This window comes from Perca fluviatilis, chromosome 1 (genome assembly GCF_010015445.1).
Source record: "Perca fluviatilis chromosome 1, GENO_Pfluv_1.0, whole genome shotgun sequence".
Classification (NCBI taxonomy): Eukaryota; Metazoa; Chordata; class Actinopteri; order Perciformes; family Percidae; genus Perca; species Perca fluviatilis.
Window position 1 is genome coordinate 24,560,702 of NC_053112.1, and position 26,076 is coordinate 24,586,777.

At 39.9% G+C, this 26,076-nt stretch overlaps 1 protein-coding gene across 6 annotated transcripts in view; it reads left to right on the top strand.

Moving 5' to 3' along the window:
* grin2bb (glutamate receptor, ionotropic, N-methyl D-aspartate 2B, genome duplicate b) overlaps positions 1–26,076 on the top strand; it is a 115,555-nt gene that overhangs the window by 14,738 nt on the left and 74,741 nt on the right. For all 6 annotated transcript variants that reach the window (XM_039810448.1, XM_039810440.1, XM_039810488.1 and 3 more), the window contains exon 3: positions 8,737–9,411. In XM_039810448.1, the coding sequence (XP_039666382.1) occupies positions 8,737–9,411 (675 nt within the window). The remainder of the gene's footprint in view (positions 1–8,736; positions 9,412–26,076) is intronic.

Sequence of the window (26,076 nt, forward strand, 5' to 3'; positions counted from 1 at the left end):
GACAGTAGAGATCCATAGTGCGTCTCATTATAAGTGTGATTAGCAGAGAGGATTCTTGACCAGACTAAAGTGCACTTAATGAAACACCCAAGACCCTCTTCAATAAACTAGTGATTTTTTTTTCTGCCATTTTGGCCCTTCAACAAGACAGCATGGAGGTGACAGATCATTAAATACAGAACATTGTATTAGAGGATTACTCAAAGACTCCAATAATAATATCATGATACACACTGTTTGTTCCTGTTCCTTATATTTTTTATTCCCCTGACTATCGGTTTTCTCTTGCCTACACTGCTAATTCTGTAACAGTATCTTCATCTTTCAGCCTCTCTTCCCACCCTGCTACTAAATAAAAAAATCTTTAAGCATCCAAAAGAACCAGCATGATTTAAAAGATAAAGTGGGTGATATTCTATATGTTTCTCTTTAGCAGTAAATCCCATGAAAAGACCAACACAGAAGTATTATTTGTGTAGCCAAAGCCTGATATAGTTTATTCCACTGTGCCACAGACCTCCATTGTTGTTCAAAAAACTATCAAAAACATATAGCCCCGCTGTTGCAGTGGGTGACATGTTCCTTCATCACAATGAATAGGAGTTTATTTCTAGTCAATCTCAAAATAACCGTCCTGCTGACGTTAATACTTGCAAGGCCACCAAATGTTTGCTAATTTACAGCTGAAAATAGTCTCCAACAAATGCTGTATTTACCACTGTTTGAGTAACGTTTGCTAAAAACCTCAATACCCATCTGTTTATTTTGGAAATGAAACTAGATACTTATGAGAATTTCCTTCTCAGTAGGAACAAATGAACTCCTTGCTGAGAGCCATGGACAAGACAGGAAAGTTAAAAAGTATTGAAAGAAAAAGAACCCCTCTAATTTCTCTATAAATTTGAGGAATCTCTGAGTGTGTGTGTGTGTGTGTGTGTGTGTGTGTGTGTGTGTGTGTGTGTGTGTGTGTGTGTGTGTGTGTGTGTGTGTGTGTGTGTGTGTGTGTGTGCATGTGCATGTGCAGTACAGCAGCGGGGGTGGGGAGTTGCTGCATCTCAAGAACTCGAAGGCTCATTGATTGCAGTTCACCGGCTACCGGTTTCATATGCCAAAATGTGGTCGTCCGACAAAAACTGATTGCTATCTAGCCTTCATGTATATACAATGACACATGTTAGATAAACGCCAGGGCTCCTGGGCTCTACAGCACGTTGTTTTGTTGCCAGCGTTTGGTTGCATACATTTCTCCGGTCGTTCTGCAAGCTGTGTAAGAGCGGCTTCACCAGCAGGCTAAGTCCGTCTCCTTCCGTTGCCCGGGGCACATCGCTACGTGCTGTAGCGGCTTCTCCAGCAGGCTGAACCGGGTTTCCTCCCTCCCTCACTTCCCCGCCCGGGCCACATCGCTACCTGGATGTGTGACGGCTAGACGACAAAAAGGGGAGACACCGAATCTCTAGATGAGCCGCAGCCGAGCCACGCCTGATTGAACCGCACTTATAGTTAGACGAAGTTGTGGGAGCATGCCTATGTTCCCACAGCCCTATGTTCCCACATTTCTATGATTTCTTTCCCAAAATTAGGCCCTATGTTCCCACATTTCGTTTTTCATACATTTGTATCAGATTTTATCCCCCTAACCCTATCCCTAACCCTAAAAAATCTTTTGGGAGGATAGGGCTTAAATTGAAGGGAAATGTAGGAACACAAGACCTAATTTTGAAAATGTCCTAGAAATGTGGGAACATAGGGCCTAATTTTCGGTGAAAAAAGATTCTTAGAAATGTGGGAACATATGGCTTTGGGACCATTGAGCTGTGGGAACATAGGGCTGACCCCTGGAAAAATACTGGGAACCAAGCAATTGGCCTGTTTGTAACAGGCACGCGCTCCAAACGGGCACTGCACTAGTCCCATGTCTAAGTGTCCTTGGGCAAGACACTGAACCCTGAGTTGCCCCCGATGCTGTGTATCGGAGTGTAAATGTGTGTGAATGTGTATATGAGCAGGTGGCACCTTGTACAGCAGCCTTGGCCACAGTGTATGAATGTGTGTGAATGGTGAATGGTTAGTGTACTATGTAAAAGCGCTATATAAATACATCCATTTACATTTTACACTAGTTCATTTGAATGTGGACAGTTCAGTGACGCAACATCATCCGATGAATGATAAAATAATTGCTCTTTTGCTCTCTTTTCTTCTTCTTTCTAAGAGTTTTACTAATCAGTGTTTTGGCTTTGATAAACCTTTGAAATTCAAGGATGTGTTACTCAGATCTGTCTGGATGGATGTGGTTCAGGGCTGCTACTAGCACATTGTTTCAGTCTTTTCATAGGATTTGGTAATAACAAAAGTGTGATTGTGTGTTCAACAGCAAGATAATATATTTGTATTCAATTCTGACTATGACAGTATAGAGTCAGCATATTTTGCAGCAAACATTACATGTCATTTAGCTGACGCTTTTATCCAAAGTGACTTCCAATTAAGTGCTTCCAACGTTGAAGGTGCATACTCCAGACAACCGGTACTAAGTGCAAGTACATTAGCTTTAAATAAGCCTGGTCTGATTTGACCTGGCTTATGTAACTGTCTTCAGGTGAGGAGGTGAGGAGGCCCCACCCTAGCTAATCACTCAACAAAGCACCTGGACAGTCATTAAGCACCGCTCCCCAACTCCACACGTCACACTAAACTAGTCTGATTACCCTAAACAGTTTCAGTCACATTTAGTAAGACCACACAATTCTGGCCAAAAAACAGCAAATCCAGCAAAACACACAGCAGAAGTAGAAGAAACAGCTGAACCCACCGTAAAAGCAGCAAAGACAAGAGGCATGCAAAAAAAGCAGCAAAACCAAGTAGCAACAGCAAAAATTTAACTTTAAGGCAGCAGATCCAATGACAGTGGGCAGAGAAGCCTTATAAAGTAAGTACTTATATTAATATCTAGCTGTCTAGCAGTACGTCTCACATCCAACTCTCAGTGACAATTGACTTTGTGAGAGTGAATTGAATAATTACAGAGGATGTAAATAAAACTTGTGTTGACTTCCACCCGCCCCAGCAGGGGAGTCATTATAGCTGCATGATGTCTGATTACCTGATTGAACACAACATCACGCAGCTCTGAATGACAGATCAGAACGCCATTCACGTAAAACCTCACCAGACTTTTGACTAATGCAAGATGGAAAGCAATGGATTGACATTGACTGATTACATATTGAATTTAAAATGTTGATTAGCTGGGCATACTGGGCAATATAGATGAAGAGATATCTCTTAGTAAATAATAACTATTAAGTATTCAGCCAAGCCATAGTATAAAATACACTTTTATATTTGAAAATGTATAAAGGGAAATCTGGGGGAGCCAGTTTGAATGGGCATGATGCTACTGAAAATAATAATAATAGTATTGTCTATAATATATACTGTATATCTGTAATTTGCAGGTGCTATGCTTACATTTGTCAGTAGAGTAGATACTGGAAAATCAGCCAGTACAAGCACAGACTTTGCACAATATTATTAGTTTTTTTGTAATAAATGTACAGTATGTTCTTCACCATATGGTTGACTTGTGCATCATATATTTTTGGTTTTGTCATATCCTTACTACATTCAGACATCTTACACATAAGAACGGTGAGTTTCAGCCCTTTCTAATGAGAACGTAACACTAAAATATGCATCAAACTTTAACCAGATCAAGCAAAAGGCACTGAGAAAGAGCACTCAGGTTAGGGGGCAATAGACAAAAACTGTATTTACTGTAGTCTATTTAAAGATGGTGTTACTACCAATAGGTCTCACTTTAGTCTTTACATGCTTATTTGTACATTGATTGCTTAAACTAACAACTAACTATACTCAAATTGGTTCAGTCCCAAGTGAAGGGCCCTTCAGCTGGACAGATGTTCAATAAAAAGACCACACATCAGTTTACGCTAGGATTATTAAAGCATGTGCTAACAACAGGTAATGCCCTTAATTTGTCACTTGTTTAAACTTTTAAATAAAGAACAGAAATAGTTGGAGTGTTATACACACAAAGCATTTGTCAAACACATTGGGTGGATGTGTCTCTAGTTAGTTAAATAGTACAATTTTGAACTATTGATATTTTGTGAGTTGTAGCAGTAAACAGAAATGTCAAACATTGTTGCCTGCTCTGGCATCTCTCCAGTGAATATCTAGACCTTTTCAAATCGAATAAAAACATGTAACACGGTTGTCAGGTCACGTTGTATGCAAATATTGAAGCCATAGTAGTGTTGACATTTTTTTTATGATTTATTAAATACATAAATCATGTCTGATGTAGTGTGTGCTTTAGTGTAGATAACAAAAGTACCACTCTTACCTGTAACTGACCACCCACTGAATGTAAATGGGCTCCTTAATAGATATGCCTGTCAGCTTGTGTTATCCACAATGCCTTTCAAATGCTATACAGCGCAGCCCACCACATCAAGTCTTCAGGGATATAGTAGAGCCTGATAATGATGGCCTACTTGTGTTTAAAATAACGTGGCAGATTCAGTTTTAATGTCTCTCAGGCTGTTGCTTCGAGCCTCTGCAGTAAAAATCCTATAGTCTGTAGTCCCTGGCAATATTCAGCAAAAAACATCTAACCGTTAAAGTCTATACATATTCATTATGGTGGGGGACGAGTTGATGGAGGCACATGGTCCATGGCTTGATTGATTATGTGGAATCTTTAATGGCAGATTGGAAGTCCACTAGTGTGAGCGTGTGCTGTCACACGTCTCAAGCAGCTCTGGTTATTCTGTTAGTGGCTTGTGCCATTTGACAGACTTCTGTGGTCAATGCTCTTTTATAAATGTTAAGTTTGATATGACTGATGCCTCTCTCTGTCTTATTGGCATGATCTGGCTCGACCCAGAGCCTGATGTATGCACATGAACCTGATTGTGTGCGTGTATGTGTATATGTGCATGTAAGGGCAGACGCGTTCTGTCATATTGGAAAAACAGAAGCCATATATGCATCAGGAGGGCTCAGATGTCTGACCCAAACTACTTGACCTAGAGTGCATACGTTCAAACCATTTGCACTGCCAGCCCGGTGTTCATGCATGTGTGTCTTTAAGGGAGCACCAGGTAGAAGGTTAGTCACGTCTGCAGTAAATTACTAGATACAAGCAATGCTCACATGTGGGTGTTTTGTGTAGCTGTTCAGCACCACTTATCCATGTTTTCCCTCAAGCATACGTTATTGTTATCGCTGTGTAAGTGCTGTAATGGGCACACAAGAACACATAAACTCCATTGTCAACTTTGATTTGTTGACGCAATGTTAGGAGGTTTACTTTTGTTTTATTATGCTGATCCACTCTTGACACCCTCCATTTAAATGTTATTAATTGGGGACAGTGGAGATATTGTATGTAGGTCTGATAGCAGGTCCTGCACAGCCAGTTTGCTGGCTGGATGCTCCCTCCATCTTGTTATTTCTGTTTATTTGCCTGTAGCCCTTTCTTGGAGATTCATTTTTAATGTGAGGTCTTCTCTATCTGCATTAACTTACCTCATATGTGCATATGTGGGAGTGCATGCACACGTTTTGTGCGAAGGCACCGTGCTATTTATTTTATGTCAGTAAGAGTCGGCGCAGCAATGTGCGCCAGCTAAGATAGAAGTAAATTGTGTATTATTAGGAGAGGGCAAGCACTGCATGTAGTGTACTGCATGAATTAGTGCCCGTATGCGAGTTGTGTGAATCTTCTTGTCCATCAGGGTGTTATGTGGAGGCATATTTTAATTGTTACTATGGAAACCGAGCACTGCTGATATACAGAAACACATATCCGAATGGGTCTCTGTCTCTCGCTGCTCCCTCGTTCACTGTCACACTTCTTGCATAATTTTTTTTAAACAGTTACCCTCCGGTCTCTTGTCAGTAGATTCAACAGCCCTTTAGCAAAATTTCCTTTTTTCTCTTAACACATTGTGGATTGAGATCATTTCCTTCTTCCTTGCTTAGTTTTCCTTTTTTCCCTTGGGTTTCTTTAACCTCCTCCCCACCCTTGAATCTTCTTTTATCATCCTGTCCTAATCATTTCCTCTTTTCATCTTTCTTTCTTCAGCTGTGTTGCCCTTCTACACCTCCCTCCTTCACTCCCTCCCTCCTCTGGGTTTCTTATTGCTGTTCCTTCCTCCACCTCCAGCTCTTTTGTGTATGTCTCTATTTATTCTCTCTCCTCTTCTCTTTCACTCTCTCTCTCTCTCTCTCTCTCTCTCTCTCTCTCTCTCTCTCGGCTTCACTGGCGCCTCCATGGAAAATTCAGCTTGTTTACAATTAGCATGTGCACCTGCAATTAAGCCCGACAAACCTTTGGTAATTAGACCTTTTAGAAAAACTGTTTTTTTTATGTGGAGATCACATTTCCTCCTCTTCTGAATTTTCCATAGTGTTTTGGCCTCTTCTCTTTTTGCTCGCCCTATTTTACAGATTACTGCTTGTTTTCTGTTGCTGTTTTCTACCTCTTTCAGATTTCAGTTCTCCTCACAACTTCTCTCTTTCTCTTTTGTTTTCTTTGGACTTTTGTTAGGGTGCTGCCTGGATCAGCTCCTCGACACGCGGAGTGCTTGATAAATAAAGGATTAGCAAAGGTGTTGTGTGAGCGAAGAAGAGGAGCAAGCCTTTTACTCTGCCCTTCATTTATCCCTCTCCTAAAGTGCTCCTCCATGCTTAATATAGAAAATGAGCATGAACATATACTCATTAACATTCCATGTCTTTATCTATGCAGAAAATATGCCCATTATATCCTCCCTATACACTCACACACATACACACAGTAAGAAACCACAATTTTCACATCAGGCTATGACTAATTGTGTTTCCCCTGCCTGTCACCTCCCTGCTTACATGTTTCACGCCGCCTCTCTCTTTCTCTCTCACTTCCTTTTTTTTTCCTCCATCATTTCTCCTCTATACTCTACTCCTTTTTTGTACGGCTGCTAATAGAGGAGCAGTAAATAATAGCAATAATAGTAAATAATAGGTCTGCAGTTGACTTCAAAGAGTAGTGAAGGGATCTCAGAGGGTTGGAGGGAACAACTGTAAAAACAGGTTTGGAGGGTAAAAGGAAGAAAAGCAATGGCAGTACTGTGGGTGAGAGAGGGGGAGAGAGATGGTGAGACAGAGAGACTCAGCCGAGCCCAGTCTCAGGGTCTAATGGTCACTTAGCCTGGCAGCTAGTCCATGAAGCTGTGAGGCTGTCAATCTGTCAAAATGCACCCTGTGCTCTCCTGACTCTCTCAAAACGCACACACACACACACACACACACACACACACACACACACACACACACACACACACACACACACACACACACACACACACACACTCCTTCCTTCCTGCTCTGTCGTTGATATGTGCCACAGGGTTCCTCCGAGGAAGTCACAGCACAGTATAATGGATGTGGCGTTGCAACTTGATGCTCTATGAGAGCATACAGCCGTCTCTCAGTTTGTGATTTGTTACCTTGCTATGTGGGTCACTTGGTTTGACAATTAAAGGGTTGAGTAATCTGTATTTTTTTTAAGATCCTGACCAATACGGGAAAATACTTTTTATTAATGTCATCCATAACATGGAGACAACGGCGAGGGTATAATTACAGAATATTTTTGGAAATGTGCTCTACCCAGTGTGGATCCTTCAGATGAGAAGAAGCAAAGAAAAATAAATTAAAGAATGAATGAATTCATATTACATGAATATTTTCAATAGAGCAAGCTCTGATGATTAGTTTATTATGAGATTGGTTTAACATAGTTCAACCATTTCATGCAGCTTTTTTTTTATACAGAGGTTAGCTCTTCATTTTTGTTCACAGGTTGCGTTTGTCGACTTTGACAATTGCAGCCACTCACTCAAATGAATATACTCAACAGATCCTCATCTCCATTTCTCTCCAAATTACAAAATGATGGTTAATACCGAACGGAAATTGAATGGTATGTTCCATTTCTTTTTGTGTTAGTAGAGTTTCTCCACAGTCCTTCCACAATTTCGATGACATTGAGTATTTAAGTTGCTGGAGTGGTGTAAAATAACATAGCTATGTATCTTCCATGCGGGTACTGGAGTTTTGAGGCACATACAGTACCTATATTAATATTTAATAATAATAATAATAATACATTTTATTTAAATAGCGCTTTAAGTACTCAAAGACACTTTACAGTAAAATCATGGTAAGTACAATACAAGCAGGTGAAGCAATAAAACAACACAAAACTTAAAAAGAGAGTCAAGTCAACATTTGTGTTTTAATGTAATGCGTTAATATAAACAAAACATTTAAGGTATATAAGGATCCCCAGTAGTTTGAACATGGCGCTGCTGATGCCGGCTGCCGTCCTGTCATCTCCGGTTAAACCCTGAATTTGGTTGTTATTAAACTGTAAGCAACATATGTACCGAGCAGGACATTTTACAGCTGAAAAAATAAAGTTGTCAGTGTTTTCTGGTGGACAAATACTCTTTCTAAATCACAACAAACATGTGGCTTGGCCTTTCTGTACCACAATTCTTTATTTTTCAGCCGATCTATAATACAATCCCAACATTTATTTATCTCTGGCATGCTAATGTCATAGTATATAGACCGACCCGGCAATTTTAAAGCTTGTATTTTTACACTTTATTTTTGTTCATCATCTCTCTGTCTCTTGTCTCCTCTCTCTCCCTCCAGGGACGGCATTTACACTCCTCCACAATGCTTGTCAGCCTCCACCCTTCTCCCTCCCGTCTTCAGGACAAGCGCTTCGTCTCCCCCTATTCCTCCCCCCATTCTCCTCCCCAGGACCAGTCCTCGCATCAACCTCGGCTCACCCTGCCCTTCCTCTCCCTGTCCTTCTCTCTGCTCCTCTTCTCCATGCTCCTCTTACCCGTCTGCGAGTCTCGCAGGGGTGGAGGTCCAGGCACAGGGCCTGGAGGTGCTCCAGGGGGACAAGGGGGCCAGAGGGGAGGCGGCACCCAGCGGGGCGTTGTCATACCTCCTCAATACTCTCCTGCCTTACCAGCTCTTCCGCCAATCAATCCCAAACTGATCAACTCGCTCAGTATAGCAGTCATCCTGGTGGGCAACTCTAGTGAAGTAACCTTGGGGGTTGGACTTGAGAAAGAGGACTTCCTCCACATCCCTTACCCTCCCAAAGTCGAGGTGGTCACCATGAATGAGACCGACCCCAAGAGCATCATCAATCGGATTTGCGCACAAATGACGAGGAACTCCCTGCAAGGCGTAGTGTTCGGGGACGACACGGACCAGGAGGCCATTGCTCAGATCCTGGACTTCATCTCTGCCCAGACACACATCCCCATCCTGGGCATCAGGGGAGGCTCCTCCATGGTCATGGCTGCCAAGGTAGGAAAGAAAAACATTGAATTGTGAACTGTCCATCAATAATTCGACCTTACGACACACTCCTTAGGGCCAAATATTGATAGTGAAAAGTGAAGCAGAAGATCTTTTTTTAAGGTGTTGCTTCTTTATCCAGAAACAATTACAATAATGTTTCTTGTATGTGATTTCTATATAAAAATGTTTGCACTGTTGGGGCGGCCTCTGGCTCGCCCGGTGGGAGCGTTTGCCCCATGTTGGCTGGGTCCTGCAGCGGCGCAGGGTTCGGGTCCGACCTGCTGCCCTTTGCTGCGTGTCATTCCCCCATCTCTCTCTCCCCTTTTATATCTATCCACCTTCTAATAGAGGGAAAATGCCCCAAAAAATAATCTTAAAAAAAAGAAAAAGAAAAAGCAAATAGCACATGGGCGGGTCTCTGTATTCAATTCAACAATTTAACAGTCACCTTCTAGATCCTGCAAAATCAGGTTAACTGCAGCAGTATTAATCACAATTCACAGACGGAAAACAAATAGCTGAATCATTTAATTCTAAGATCATCTGCTTGTTTTTTGGGTGACTCATCCATAAAAGTCATTATAGGGGTTTTATTAAAGTGATGGTTCGGAGTAATTTACCCTAGGGTCCTTTGCACCACGACCTCGAGCCAAACACCCCCCCAGAAGCTTTTTTCACCTGGGTCTAACATTGGGCGAGTTAGCGTAGAGTAGCGTTAGCCGCTGAATAGCTTAGCGCGGGGCTAATGGACCCACGTTTGTATCTCTTAAATGACTAATAATGCCCGAAATGATACCAAAGGTCTACACTAGTACAAATAGGTTATGCACTCATAAAACGATGGATTGGAAAGTTTGTAAGTACACCAGAAGTTTATGAACACTTGCCTGCTCTCTTCTGCTCTCTGCTGCTGCTGCTACCTGCAGTTAGACTCACAGCTAGCTATTCAGTGGCTAACGCTACTGTACGCTAACTCGCCCAATGTTAGACCCAGGTGAAAAAAGCGTCTGGGGGGGGTGTTTGGCTCGAGGTCGTGGTGCAAAGGACCCTAGGGTAAATTACTCCGAACCATCACTATAAGGACATGTGAAGTTTTTTTGGTGAATTTTAGATAATACGGAAATGGAGAGAAAAAGTTAGAACTTTCTCTCACACTGCATCAGCCTCCCACCACACAGTGCTGCTTCTCATTCTAACCCAGCCCCTCTGCTGATTGATTTTTCTGTTAATTGACCTCTGTTAGCCTGACGTCAGATTGAAGCTCCTGACAGCGAGTCGACTCAACTCTGAAAGAACTTGCAGCGTGAAACAAGCGAGTACATGACAATTCAAAAAACCATCTCTGTGGGATCTGGATACAAAAACTTTGACACAAACCAGGTCACACAAGGAGAATGTATGGTCCAGAAATGGAACAATAGCTTTGAAATGTATACTTAAATAATGTTGTGTTAATAGGCTTAGCAATGTTGAAGTCCCTCATCGAAGAATGACAGAATCCATATTACGCTGAGGTTGGGTTTTTATTTGCTGTTTGATGCAGCCTACCTCTTGGAGAAAATGGGACGTATAACAGAGATTCTCTGCGGTTGTCTGTATGTTGGGTTTTCAAGGTTTATTTAGTTTAGTTTGATTGATATACGTAGGTTGTGGAGGTCAAAGATGCAGTATTTGAGTTTGAAAGTTCTTTCTTGACCTTTTGAAATAGTAGTTTTGCTAATTAAATCTTATGTTATTAATCGTATTAGCTTTTTCCAGATCGTTCAGCTCCATCTAATGGTCTTTATCTTTTTTTTTTTAAGTGTTTTTTGTCAAACATTTTCTGCTGCTTGAGGCTGGTGTAGAGTTATAGAGATGGAACAGTGGAAACACTTCAATGTACTCTAGGACTGGGTATTGGTACTCGATACCTTTTTAATGTGTCGACCGAAATAACCCAGTACCAAGTAGTATCGAAACGATACTTATGTTCTATCCTTTTTGTACCCAGATCTAGAAAAAGATTATCTGTATGGTTTCGCGTGTGTGTTAAGTGTGAAGTCTTTGATTTAATGCGACAGGTGATTGGCCAGCTACCGCAGCAGCTACAAACCGTACAGTCAGTGGTGTGATGAAGTCAAGCGCAGGGTATTCAATGGATTTGGCAGTTCAAGATGCCATCAAACTGTTGAAAAGTATCAAATGAAGTACTCTATTGATAACCAGCCCTAATGTTCTCCAAAATCTTAATCCCCAAATTAAAACACATTTAAATTAAATTACAGTGACTCAAAAGAGAGTAAAAAGTAATGCAGATTCAGAAAAACTTCATTGTCTATCACATACATTTGTCTTTGGCTCATAAAAATGTAAAAACAACACACTTAACACAGAGTGAAAACATATTGGATAAAAATGTAGTAAATATTGATTGAATTGAAGAGGCAAAGTACAAATGTGTGCAAGTGTTAGCATACATGTTTCTTCACTGCTTGTTTATAATGCTTATGACAGTTGGAATTAATGTATAATTATTTGGAAAAATATAGTGGACTACTGGCATTTAACAAAAAAATCCTAAATGACACCGAGTACAAACTCCTTTCTTTTTATAATTGAAACCGTGTAGGACGATCTGCTTGCATCACATTGATTATTGGCGGCTTTACTTTGTCCAGTCAACCTGGTACATGTAGAGGACCTTGTGTCATGACTTGTTTATTAATGTATGAAGGTATTCTAGATCAAGCACAGACTATTACATGATAGAAACTTCATTCTCACACCGCAGTCTCCTCCTGTAGAGAACCTGATATGATTAGATCAAGGAAGACCTTAAATGCGTAAAGCTGCATAATGTTAGACAAAGTGATTTCTTGAAATGACTGTAGTTAAAGCTTTCACAATACCATTTGTGTCACAATTCAGAGACAAAAGAACCCAAGAGCACGACCCAGGAGGCAGAGGTAGAAGCAAAGAGTCTTTACTTAACAAGGATGCAAAATTCCAAGCAGGCAATAGTACAAAGGGGTCAGGCTGAGGCAAAATCCAAAATATGCAAACTGGGTTAAACTTGGTCAAGATCGAAAAGTGGTCAAACAATGAACTTAATGCTGGAAAGCTAAGGCATAAAGCACAAAGACAATCTGGGGCTAGTGGAAGTGTCTGGTAAATATAGTAGGGAGCTGATGCAGGAATGGAGAACATGTGAGTGGGGAGGAGGAGCCGGTGAAGGGAATCTACTGAGTTAGAACACAGTATAAACAAGCAAACTTGTAAAAATTATGAATGAGACATAAACAGAAAGTTAAAACCATGACCCTTTGTGTGAAATGTGAAGACATGGATCTTAACAAACATATTTACCAATGTTATCATCAGCTTACTAAAAACCCTAATTATAAAAACTGGTTATGTTTGATAAATTGCAGCAATTATGGTGGATAATAAGCAACTTTCCTGAAAACAGACAGTTATAATCTGGTCTACCGGCTTTATTTGTTGCTTCACAGAACATTAAAAATCAAGGCTATTTCTCAACTTGAAAAAATAAAAAATCATATTAAAGCTCCAATTCAAGTAGAATTGTGTCAAGTGGTCTTAAGGTTGTGTGTCAGAAACCCTCACAACGCCTACAGTGCCTTTTCTTCCGCACTTCTACAAAAGACTGTTGTCCAATCATGGAATTGATGGAGGTATAGATGATTGGCAAAGAAACATGGACTGATGATACTGTAGAGATAAAGAAGGAAAAACCAAGTGTGTGTGTGTGTGTGGGGGGATATAGGTTATGGAATAACACAACTTGTGAGGGTGTAAAGGAGGAAGAGGATTTTTCTAAACATATAATTACCAAATTTATAGCTGACAGAGGGCACAAACTGAGAGTGACAAGAAGAAGACTGTAAAACATCTACATGTAAAAGCTAAGGCTGAGCAATTTTATCGATTCTGCGATATAAATCGATATTTTTTTTCCCAAGAAAGTATACATTTTTAAGCCGCAAGTATCGATACATAAGTCCCAATCAAATCCCCCGTGTTTACCCCGTTTGCGTTGCAGGAAGAGCGATTTGGTCAGCCAGCCGCTAGTGTCGCTGTAGAGCAGCCAACGTCAACTGGCCCACCTCCAAAGCTTTTAGTCTGGCCCGCAGAATAATCATGAATTCACAAAATGTAAAGAGGAAAAAATGTGTTGTTATTTATCATTTCAAGCATTTAGAGCAAAAACCCAGCCCCCTGTATTTACATCTGTATTCACATGCCGGGATTCTGTACAGCGATGCCCGAGCTCCACACACACAGCTGAGCCGAGATGTGTGTGCGTTAAATGTTAAAACACGCAGCACCTGACTGGGAACGATACGGCCGCTGGGGCAGATGAACTCACGCTAGTCTCTTTTCTGTAAATAGGCTACAATTAAACCTTCGTGAGTAGAAAGTCAATACTTATCAATGCACTCACCTGTGTAGACCGGCATAAACATGTAGAAAGCGATATTTCAATCTGCTTTGTTGTATCGTGAGCTGAATATTGTGTATCGTATCGTGAGATTAGTGTATTGCTACAGCCCTAGTAAAAGCTCAGCTCGGGGAGTACAGCACATAAAAGAAAAGATGTGTGTGTATATGTGGATGGGGAGGCGACCTGCATTAGACATCATTTGATTTTTGAGGAAATCTGTATCCCACCTGTTCTTCTGATTGAATGATTATTTCTCACACACACACACACACACACACACACACACACACACACACACACACACACACACACACACACACACACACACACACACACACACACACACACACACACACTGCTGTGGACACAGTTGGCATGGCAAGCACTTGCTTATTTCTCTCCACATACTGTATAAAATCAGTTTCACAGGGAGAGAGTAAAGAAATTATTATTTCTTATTCTGACAAAAGCAGTACAGCACAAGAAAAGTGTTTAAACCCTTGTGATGTGGAGGTGGGGGGTTTGAAAAGAATGTATGAAACAGAGGTGGAAACAGGGAAAGAAGATTAAAAATAGGGTGGTGAGGCTGAGGGAAGGATGGAGAGGTGAATTGTATTTCACTGTAGTGAAGTAGTCATTTTTTTTGTGCCACTGTAGCTGTTTTTTAATGTTTTATTAATAGCTGTTCAGTCACACAAACCAAGAAAAACATCAAAGCATAACAAACCCTTCACCTGATATCCATGCGTCCATATCCACACCTAATATAGAAAAAAAACTAGCATACAAAACTAGAGCTAAAGCAATTGGTTATTTGATCAATGAGTCGGAAAATTACCAACAGCTTAGGTATTAATTCAAGCTCTTCAAATGCAAATATTTACTGTTTTTATTAGTCTTGTTGGGAAATTTGTTTGAAATTTTGAACTCATGGGCTTTATTAAGACTTCATCTTTACTTGGGTTCTGGGTAATTCTAATTTTCACTGTTTTCTGAAATTTTATAGACCAAAGATTCATTGACTAATCAAGAAAATAACTGACAAACTACTCAATAATTAAAATAATAATTAGTTGCCCCACTATAGACAAGGAAGAAATAGCAATGAAATAAAAAAGGAGGAAAAAAGTTACTTCATGACAAGCAAGTTATCAAATCACAAGTCATCCCATATAGATTCCTGTCACACACGGGCATGGACATAGAGCTTAACAGTGTGGTTCTGTAAGTAAAAAGATACTTTTTTTTCATTTTCAACCAGGATTTTGATGATTAGCCATCCAAGTTAGAATTACCACGAGAACGACTGTTTATGAGTCCGTATGAAGTCAAACTTGTTTTAAGGAAAACATGTTTTATTCCTGATGTCACGGAGAAGTATTCAATACCCACAATCCAAGTGTACAAGTGTAACAGCAACGTCTGTTGCTCACAGGCTTTTATTTTGTAAAAGTCTGTTGCTGACTGCTGCCGTGCTTACAGGAACTGGAAAAGAAAAGAATTGGCGGATAAACAAACTAACAAACATGGAGAAGAGTACGGAACTTTTACATGGCCATTTTCATTTTAAAGTTCTTCCAGACGGCACAGTAGACAGAACCAAAGTTATTTGTAACCACTGCAAAGTTGAATTTTCTTATCACCGGAGTACTTCCAGTCTGAAATATCACCTAAATGCAATACACACAGTTGATACCAGCAAACCATTCAACGAAACAAACAGCGGTGCGTCGGCAGACTACGTTAGATGCAGCGTGTGGGAGAAGTATAGATAAACAAAGGCAAGAGAAGCTAACAAATGCCATAGCCAGTTGGATAGCTACAGACTGCAGGCCCATTAGTGTTGTGGAGGACGTCGGTTTGAGAATCGCAACAAATGACAGCAGGTATGAGATTCCCTCAAGACGCACCATCACAAGAAGAATACACGAGTTTTTATGAAAAGGAGAGGACCGCAAAAGCGACAACTTTCAGTTGTACGATACAACTTATGCCAGTTGTCCCCAGTGAGAGCTGTTGCTCTCACTGGGGACAACTGGACATCACTGGGTAACCATAATTACCTCGGAGTTACAGTTTTAATGTTATGATTGTGGCTCAGGATTTTGTGGGCAGTTTTATTTATTTATATATATATATATATATATATATATATATATATATATATATATATATATATATAACAGGATAATTTTTTTTGGCAGTGGCAATAAGCTTTAATTTTGTATTTGTATTTGCTTTGATTATATTGTTTAAGTTGAGATTTACACTAAATATTTTATTTAACTGCTACTGTATAAACAAAATGCTGATGTTAAGTGTTTGCAGAACAAATGTTATGGCACTTTCGTTCATATGGCAGAACATTTAAAATAAAATTGCGCTATACACTACTTTTGAATTCATTATTGGATTTTGCGTATAACAATGCGATTAATCACAATTAATCAGGGAAATCATGCGATTAATCGCGATTAAAACCTTTAATCGTTGCCCAGCCCTAATAAATATATATATATATATATATATATATATATATATATATATATATATATATATATATATTCAGCTTCTGTTTTTTCTCTGTTGTCATAACATTGGAAACTGAATATCTTTTGGTTTTGTTGATGGGGGAAAAAAGACATTCAAAGATGTCAACTTGGCCTCTGGGAAACTTTGGTGGCCATTTGTCACTATTTTCAATTTTTTTTTTATTAACGAAACGATTAATTGAGAAAATAATTGGAATATTAATCAATAAGGACTAATTTTCCTAAAAAATACAGTTTGCTATTTTTGCTAAATAACCTAAGATTGCAATTTCTGGAGTGTGGGTAAATTTGTTTAGCACTAGAATACCTCTGACCAACCAACTTTTGTAGTTTATGGGACAAAGCCAAAGCTGGTGATCTAGGGACGTCTTACAAGAAAAAGGTAATATTCTGTCTTTTATCTGAAAATCGTAGCCATGTGGAGCCACTTTTTATTGCATTTACAGGTACTGTCATCCATGCTTTGATCAGGTAGTTTTGTGTTGATTGTATGTCTTCTGAGCTAAAGACAAGGGAGACAAAAGAGCATAGTAAAGAGTGACAGGCCAATGGAGAGGCAAAGAGCTGTGTGGAAGAGGTGGAACTGAGACATGAAGCCTATAGAGTCATGACAGGGAGTTGTATGAACATGCAGTGTGCATATGTCTGGGAAAGAGCGAGTGAGTGATTTTCCAGCATCAATAACTCAATTCCCTTCAGGTTGCCAAGTCCATTCCTTATCAGTCCACAATTATGCATAATCTATAGTGCTCCAAATCCTCCTGCAGTCCTTCTATGTAGGGCAAACCAATTGGTTTCCCCATATCTTGTCAATAAGCAATTAGATTTTCATTTAGAACAACATTGAACACACATGTCCTTTTTATGGCATTTGATCTTTAAACCACATTATTCAACATACTTCCCAGTCTCAGTGGAGATGGTGCGACCAAATAAACCTGCCTGATACCTCGCAGCACTCCTGGCTTTATTTTCCTTTCCAGTACCCCATTAAAATGAATCCATGACAGATGCAGGTAGGCCCATTATGCACCTAACAATTTGATCGCTTCCATTTAGCCATTAATTCACTCCGTGCCATGTGTTGGTATTGGCATAATAGGACGACAGAGTTGGCCCCGGCCCACACTCAACTCCGGCTCTGGAGACTAATGAGGTCTTCCAGATCTATTGATGGGATTTAAGCTGTGTGTGTACATGCTTTTGTGCATGTGTGTGTGCGCCCATGTGTGCATGCTGGTATTCAATGATAATAGCCTCCTCGCCTGTTTTTGGGGAGATTACAGCTGTTGTTTTCACTGCAAACAAGGTAGAGGTGGCATCCTGATACCATTTCTCATAAACTGTCCAGTCTCCTTTAAAGTAGTTTATTTTTCTTCCAGGATTTTGTCATTCCATTCAACACTGCCTACAGGTCTTTATTTTACCATGCAGGGGGTTAGTAGTAAAAACTCATGGATGAATGGACCGTTGTGCTGCCGTGGTTCTCTTGTGGTGTGATTTCTCCAATCGAAGAAAGGCAAAATACTGTGTATAAGAAGAACTAACTGTATTGTAATGCCTTAGTAAAGACTCCTTATTCTTTTCAGTCTGTCGTTGAAAACTGATTCACCACCGCTTGATTGATTACTACAATTATACACCCTCTCTATCTTTAAATAGGCGTCATTTGCAAGTGTGTGAGGCCTTCTTGTAAGACAGAAATGGCCATGGAAGTAAATTATTTTGGTTTGTTTGGTTGCCAACATTGTTTATTTAAATTTTAACAATAACTGACATACAATAAAGGTCAAGGCAAACAAAGCATAGTTAAAACAGTATGTCACTTCCCCTCAAATCCCCTACCCACCCACAAACCAACCCAGTTCAGGTCCAAAACAGACGGGGACAGACAATATAGACCCATGCACACTGACAAACACATACCAGTAAGGACAAACAACATCTAAAAGCTAAAAAAAAAGGGGGGGGGGGGCAGCTGGCGTCAAATGGAGCAGTCCAGAAGGAGCTCAGTCCTCTAAGTCAGGAGATAAGCTGAGGGAGTCAACGAGTTCTAGGAAAGGGTTCTGGTCGCCGAAATTATTTGACATTAGCCAGACCAGCTGGTAGCTGTACAGTGATACGTAGGTTGCTAGGTCCTTGCTAATCTGTCACAGCTGACATGATTGTTTGAGCCAAGGGTGCACTCTTATTGTCTCATCCTATTGTTCCCATTCTCAATTTGTGGTTTTATGAGTCCTCTTCTTTCATCCTGCATGCACCATGTATCACATTATGCTTGCTGGTTGTACATGAGGGGACAATAGACTGCCTCTGCAATGCCCCCTTTTGCAATTAGGACCGCAACTGCACATGTGCATATTTGCACGTCATGCAGCTTTTATTTTCTTTATGATAAGACTACTTTTTTAGATTATTTTATTGGACAGGTTAGATTGACTTTGTTGGCATGAAGAGTGAATAAAATTACACATTTTTGACGGGACTGAAACAACAGACATACTCTAGTGATGATTACTTTGCTCATCCTCTCCCAGTAAAACTAATCCCATCCTATTAGAGCTTTAAAGAGCAGCTATTATACTACTTTTCTGGCCTTAGTTTTTGATTCAGGACTCCTATAGAGCAGCCTTACATGATTACGGCATAATTAACAATTTAGATCGTCGGGAAACTCTTACTGTCATGTTTGCACTCTTCTGCAGCTCCTCTACTATATTTGTGAGATGCTGTGGCATTTGGTTGATGTTCCCATTTTCCTGGCTTTGCTGTAAATTTAACGGTTTAAAAGTCCAACCGATGGAGCCTGGAATAGGGAGAAAATCTGCCCTAAAATAAAATTCCCTCATTATTGTGTCATTCCTATGGTCTTTGACAGCTAAATGTAAATTCTGTATGACCTTCTATCTCTCAAAGGTAAAATCGAAAGAGTGCAAACTAATTTGTGATGTCATGAAATGACAAAGCTTTGAACTGCTCCTCTGTCAGTGAATGAAAGCTATGACAATGTCCAGTGTAGTGTTATTGTCTCTTAATCACATTAAGGGGATCACCAACATCAGTAGGACATGTCCTCTGGGGACCATGATTGCCTTTACAAAATGTCATGGCAATCCATGCAATAGTTATTGAGATATTGCAGTCTGGACCAAGGTGGTGGATTAACCGACTGCAAGACATTGCCATCCCTAGAGTACTAAAATAATTTAAAACAAGATATGTTTAGTCATTATCTCATTGTGTGTATTTAAGCGAAACACATCACCTTCCCTAACCTTAATCAAAGTCTTTAAACCAAACCATATGCAGGACTACAGTACAAAAACATAGCACTTCCTTCACTGGAAAAACGTGCCAGTTAAATAATCCATGCAGCAATTTCTTTTACTCTTTTAAAACCATAACTTAGAAAAATAAATGAGTTAAATATAATTAATTTCAAGGAAACAGGGTTGTAATTTGACATCCCACTTATTCTCATTGTGTGTTTAAATCTAAATTAAACAGTCAAGCACAACAGGAATTCATTTTTACCTTGGCTCATTATTGCCTAAACAGGTCTTTCATCTTACAGTACTGTATGTATACAGCAGCAGCAACAACAGAGAGTGCTGTACAGCAGGTTTAAGTTGCAAGTATATGGTACTAAATGTTTCATGTCAGTGCTCCATCCTCAGAACAGGCCTGTGAGATTGTTTTCAGAGTGCTCCCAGGATGAGACAGATTTTCTCATCATACTGTCCTACACACACACACACACACACACACACACACACACACACACACACACACACACACACACACACACACACACACACACACACTCAGTTACTCCTTCTCCATCCTCATCACAACCTTTTCTTCAGCTATTTCCTCTGTCTTCCTTCTCGCTTCTTTATTGCATTGTTTTCTGAAATGACACCCTAAACTGAATTTAGTTTACACTCACACAATGAGCTTTTTCCCACACTTTTTTCCTGATGAATTTAAATTTTTTAATTGTGTCCTTCAAATGGGCTGCAAATCCTCTCCCTTTTCCTCTCTCCTTTTTCCTTCTCCCCCTCGTCTTTCTCTCCATATAATGAGTTTGTTTAATCAGGGGCTGGGCTGTGTGTGCACAGGATGAGTAATTTGGAGATCACAGGAGACTTCTCTGCATTGCACTTGGTTACAACAGGTTGTCACAAGGCTTTGGAAGCCTCACTTGCCTTCTTCCAGAAGTAACTATCTGGCCTTTTAACATTCCAGCATATGGGTCTTAATTACCCAGCTAATCTTAATATGTATGGTGAAGATGGCATATTATTCAAATTAAATTAAATTAGACTACATTTTTGTGACACCGAATGACAGTAGGGAGCTACTTTTATTTTAGATTCCTCAGCAGCAATTTTTACTTATTTACCTCCACCAAGGAGGTTATTTTATGGTTCTGTTTGTTCATTTGTTGGATTGTCAACAGGATTACAGAAAAACTACTGGCCCAATTTTCATGAAACTTGGTGGAATGGTGTAGCTTTGGCCAAGGAAGAACTCATTACATTTTGAAGCAGATCCGAATCACAGGGCAGATACACAAATTATTTTTCACTTTCATGAAAATTGCGAGATAGGGAAAAATTCACACTTCATAAAAATGGTGAGATAGGGCATGCCTTGGCGGAGGTCTGTACTCTCCCTGTGCCCTTTTATTTATCATTGGGATTGTCCTTACAAGAAAAACAACAGCATAAGTGTCTGTTCAAATGCCTAACTTATGTTTTCTTTACAATGACTTTTAGTGGCCATTTGAATTGTGGCTCTTGTCAGTCAGAACCAAAGATGTAATAGCTCGTAAAAATCAATTTCTTTTAACCATGAACATTCACTAAATGAGGGCCATGGGTACTCAGTCCTCTTTTTCCCCCCAGTCCGACGCCCCTGGTGGTTAGACTGAGTCAAACAGTAAGTTACAGTCCGCAAAATGAAAACAAAGGTACGTTCTGTAAGGTACGTTCAAATGATGCCATTGGGCTCAGATTAGGAAATGCTCAAATGTGTTGTTTTGGAAGGCAATGACAAACAAACATATTTTGTTCTTAAGTTTAGAGGATTTGTTGTGATTGTTGACTGACAAAGAATTTGTTCCCACAACCTTTGAAAAACAAGCATTGATCAGATTTGAGTAATGGATTGTTCTGTGTTATTCTGTTTATGTGCCAATCCCAGCAGCTGTCTGTGTTTGCCGGTGGGATTGAACATATTAATGCTGACAGATGTCTCAGTTATGATATCATAGCGCATTTATCCAGTGAAGCCTAGGTGCTCAATATTAAAGCTGTTTTACAGTAAAGAAAGTCTGGATCTTGTATTATTTCCAAGCAACAGTATACTAAAGGTCATAACTAATACATAGTACACAATAGACACCATTAATAATACTTTGCTATTTAATGTGTCATAGTTTCCAAAGCCCCATCCTCAAGACAGTGCTGTTGCCTCAAAAAGTTCAAGATGACCCACCATTCAGTGTCATTAGGGGTTCAAACTTGAAAACAAACTCTCAATGTATTAAATTTAGTTTTTTCTGAAGCTCTACATATTAGAGGAAACTCTTATACCATCGTGTAGTGTTTTTTTATGTTTAGGGAATACAGAGAGGAAAAACAGTCAGCGAGAGATAAAAGATACAATGATAAGAGCCGGTGGTGGTTTTCATGGTTTTGCATCAGGCTGAGGAAGGGATTTTAAATCTGGGAGAGAGCCGGCTGACTTGTGGGTATTTAATCCCAAACAGGCAGAAAGGTTGAGTCTGTTCTAATTGCATGGAGCTGGGGATGGCATTCATTTACATTCATCAGTGAGCCTCCATTTGTTGTGACTGAGATAAGGAAAGAGAGAGAGAGGTGCAACTGTGGAACAAGGGAAAGACACATTTTGTTGCAGAAGTAAAGTTTTGTTCTTGTATCAACACAATCCCAGTCCTCTAGAATGTGTCTGTTTCTATCCACCTGTTCTTACACACATGTTTTAGAGTTTCTTGCCCATAGTAAAATTTTACATTAACACATAACATTTTCAAATGGTGATGACGGTCCCCTAAATTATGTTTAAAAGAATTGTGACCATGATATGCACTCAACAGGACTTTAACTTCTCAGTACTCCCTGGTGAACTAACTAAGTAACAGTGATGTTTCTAAATTATCTCAAACAAATTTTGTCTTTCTGTACTGCATTTTGTTGTTACTTATCAGCTCTCATATATGAACTGATATCTTGGCCCGTCTGATATATCAGTCTAGCTTTACTAAAAAGCTGACAGAAAGTAGAAATGCCAGAAATGAAAAAAGAAGCAAAATATCAAAAACAGCATTTTGTGTGCTTGACTGAGGTGGAAAAGTTGGCATATCAAAAATAAAAAATTTAAATAAACTAATTTCACTTACGCTCAATGGTGTTTTAAGCCCCCAACGTCTCCTTCCAGGCAGTGCAGACTTCAAGGCAACTAACCCTAACCAACCCTAACCATAACCATAACCATTGCCTAATCCTAGTGCCTTCCAGGCAAGACGTTGGGGGCTTAACACCAATAAACTTTGATTACACCACTAATAATAATAATGATCACCTCTGTTTTGTCCTGGTTGAGCAGTAAACAGTTCTGTGACATCCAGGCCTTGATATTTAAAATACAGTTAAAAAGTAAGTCAATTGGTCCAAAGTCATCAGAGACGGCAACATAAAGCTAAGCATCATCAGCATAACTGAGCAATGCCATGCCTCCTGATGACACGGCCTAGGGGCAGCATGTACAAATTAAAAAGTAATGTTCCTAAAATTGATCCTTGCGGTACCCCACAGATAACGTCATATTATTGGGAAGTGTGATCATCAATGGATACAAAGAATTTTCTTCCACAAAGATATGATGCAAAAAAACTATTCCAGACAGGCCAACAAGAATCTGGTGGCCCACAGTATCAAAATCAGCACTCAGGTCAAGTAGCACAATAACCAAATGCTTGTTTTTGTCTAGGTTTGTTCTAATATAATTTAGTCATTTACAAAAATGGGAGGTTTGAAATTGGTCTATAATGGTTTGGTGTTAAAATGTCCAGGTTCCATTTCTTTAGCAGGGGTTTTACTAAAGCAGTTTTAAAATCAGTGGGGAAGACACCAACCGTAGGGAGTCATTAACTATGGCAAGTATATCTTTAGATACAGAAGTAAAAATGGTTCTAAAAGGGAGGTTGGAATTTGGATCAAGGGAACCCATGGAGGACTTCCGTTCTGCTACCACTTTCCTCAGTGTTTCAGCATCAACCAGGTCAAAACATTCCATCTTTACATCACATTGTACACAGGATGCCGGTAAAAGTGCAGTGTGCATGTTCTGCTGACAGATACCAGATCTAATGTTGGTTATTTTGTCCCTGAAGTAGCCAGCAAACTCTTCACATTTAAAGCCAAGAAGCTTGATATTGTAGTTTATTATGGGATGATAAAGTGAATTTATTGTACTAAAAAGAATTATAAAACTATGGATGTTAGTATTTATCAGGTTTGAGAAGTATTAATTGCTGTGATTTTCTAATAGCATTATTGTAGATTTTGAGTTTTTCAGTGAGTATATTGTGATAAATAGTTAGTTTTGTTTTCTGCCATCTGCACTCAGCAGTTCTGCACTCTCTTTTTAGTTCCATGGTTTGATTATTTTTCCATGGCACAGCCTTTTTCAAAGTTATTTTCCTGATTTTAGTAGGAGACTGTATCGAGCACTGTTTTCATTTTGTGGTTAAAAGCATTCACTAAGTCTTCGCAGGATGACTGCAGAACATTTTTACTGTATGCTGTAATATGTGATGTGAGAGTTGTGGCTACTTCAGGGGTAATGTAGCATTTTTTTAACAGTACGTTTTGTTGTAATAAGCAGAGAATGGTTAAAGCTGTTAAAAAACACACAGTGATGGTCAGACAAAGCTAAATCAGTGACAGAAGATATGTTGATATTGAGTCCATATTATATAACTAGATCTAGAGTGTGTCCATGTTTGTGTTGGTTTGCTAACATGCTGTTTAAAAGACACATTCCAGCAATTCTAAAAAGTCTTTGCTCTGGTATCTGCCAGATTGTCAATGTGTATGTTATAATCGTCAATTAAAATGCAAGTATCATAGCTTGTGTGAATGGCTCTGAGAATTCTGTTAAAAAGGAAGGGATATACATTTTTGGGGATCTATATACTGTCACTGCAAGGAAACATGGCTGAGAGCTTAAAAAAGTGGCATTATATTCAAAGGCACGAAAGGTGCCAAGGTCCACATCTCTGCCCTTCAGAGTCTCTCTATATATTGCAGCTGTGCCTCCACCCTTCTTCCCTCTCTATGTGAGTAGGAGAAAGTGTAGCTGGGTGGACAGGCTTTAATCAAAGTGGCAGGTGCATCTGTGCTCAGCCAAGTCTTAGTGAGGAATAGACAGTCCAGATTGTAATCAGTAATGAGGTCATTTATACAGAAAGATTTGTTGCTCAGTGCTCTTATGTTAAAAAGTGCCATGTTGATCCATTTTGTAGATAAAAAAAAAAAAAGCTAATCAGGTTATACATGTTTGGTCTTTTACTAGTTCTGTTGGCAGTATAGTAGGGCTGTGACGGTATAGTATTTTTCTTACCGCGGTATGGCGGTTAACCGCAACCCCCTTACAAGAGTAGCGTAAATTAGAGCGAGAATGGCAGGGGGCCTTAAGTGATTGACGTCAGTGCCCGTGTGGAGAGCAAGCGGTAACGGAGAGCAGCGTATGAGTGCTGCTGTGAGGAAAAAGAGATAGCAAAGATGATGTAAAGTAAACAATAAAACAACAAGCTTGAGCTTCTCAAGACACAGTGGCTTTATCTGTTGTCAATACCGCCGGTAAAGTGAATGGCCGTTAGCTGCTAGCTGCCGTCCGGTGAGTGTATTCAGCCAGGCATCTGTGATAATCATCCCAATAAAAATCCACGGAGCGCCCGGTGGTGTGGCTATGTCTCCCAGTTACTGAAGGCTAGCTTTAGCTTGTGCTTGGAGCAGCAAGTTCATCTGCCTGTTTCCCCTCTGTCTGTCAGTCTCGTTCTTTCCAACTCTTGTGAGTTGTGCTAGTTCTTCGTCTGTATACTCGGGTTCGAATAAATAAGGACGACCATCAAACTCAAAAGGCTCTTCCGTGTGTTGTAGCTATATCTGCTATATTCTTCATAAACTGTAGTGTGCAGATTGGAGCGTAGTGTGTGAAGAGTGAAAAGCGGAGTTGTTTATAAGGGAAGAAGCTTGCTTCCCTTATAAACAACTCCGCTTTTCACTCTTCACACTAATGCCCCACCCGCACACTACAGTTTACCTTTTCTGCTACAACTGAATTCCCAGGAGACAGCGCGATGCAACAGCTAAGCTTCAGTAACGCTATTACTGTGCAAGCCACAGACATCGTTTATCCCGTTTTCATGTAGTTACATAGTCACTGATATGGTCATAACCACTACAGTGCTCAATTACCTATTTTGAGGGGAAATAATCTAAACCTTCGCTGAAGGCATGATCTGTCCTATGCAGGACATCCACCACCCCGCGCAACAATCCGCGCGTGTAGTGTTTCCATTTCAGCTCATTGTGAGAGTCTTTACTGTGTTTTGCTGTCATTTATGGCCACTCTGCTTTCTCT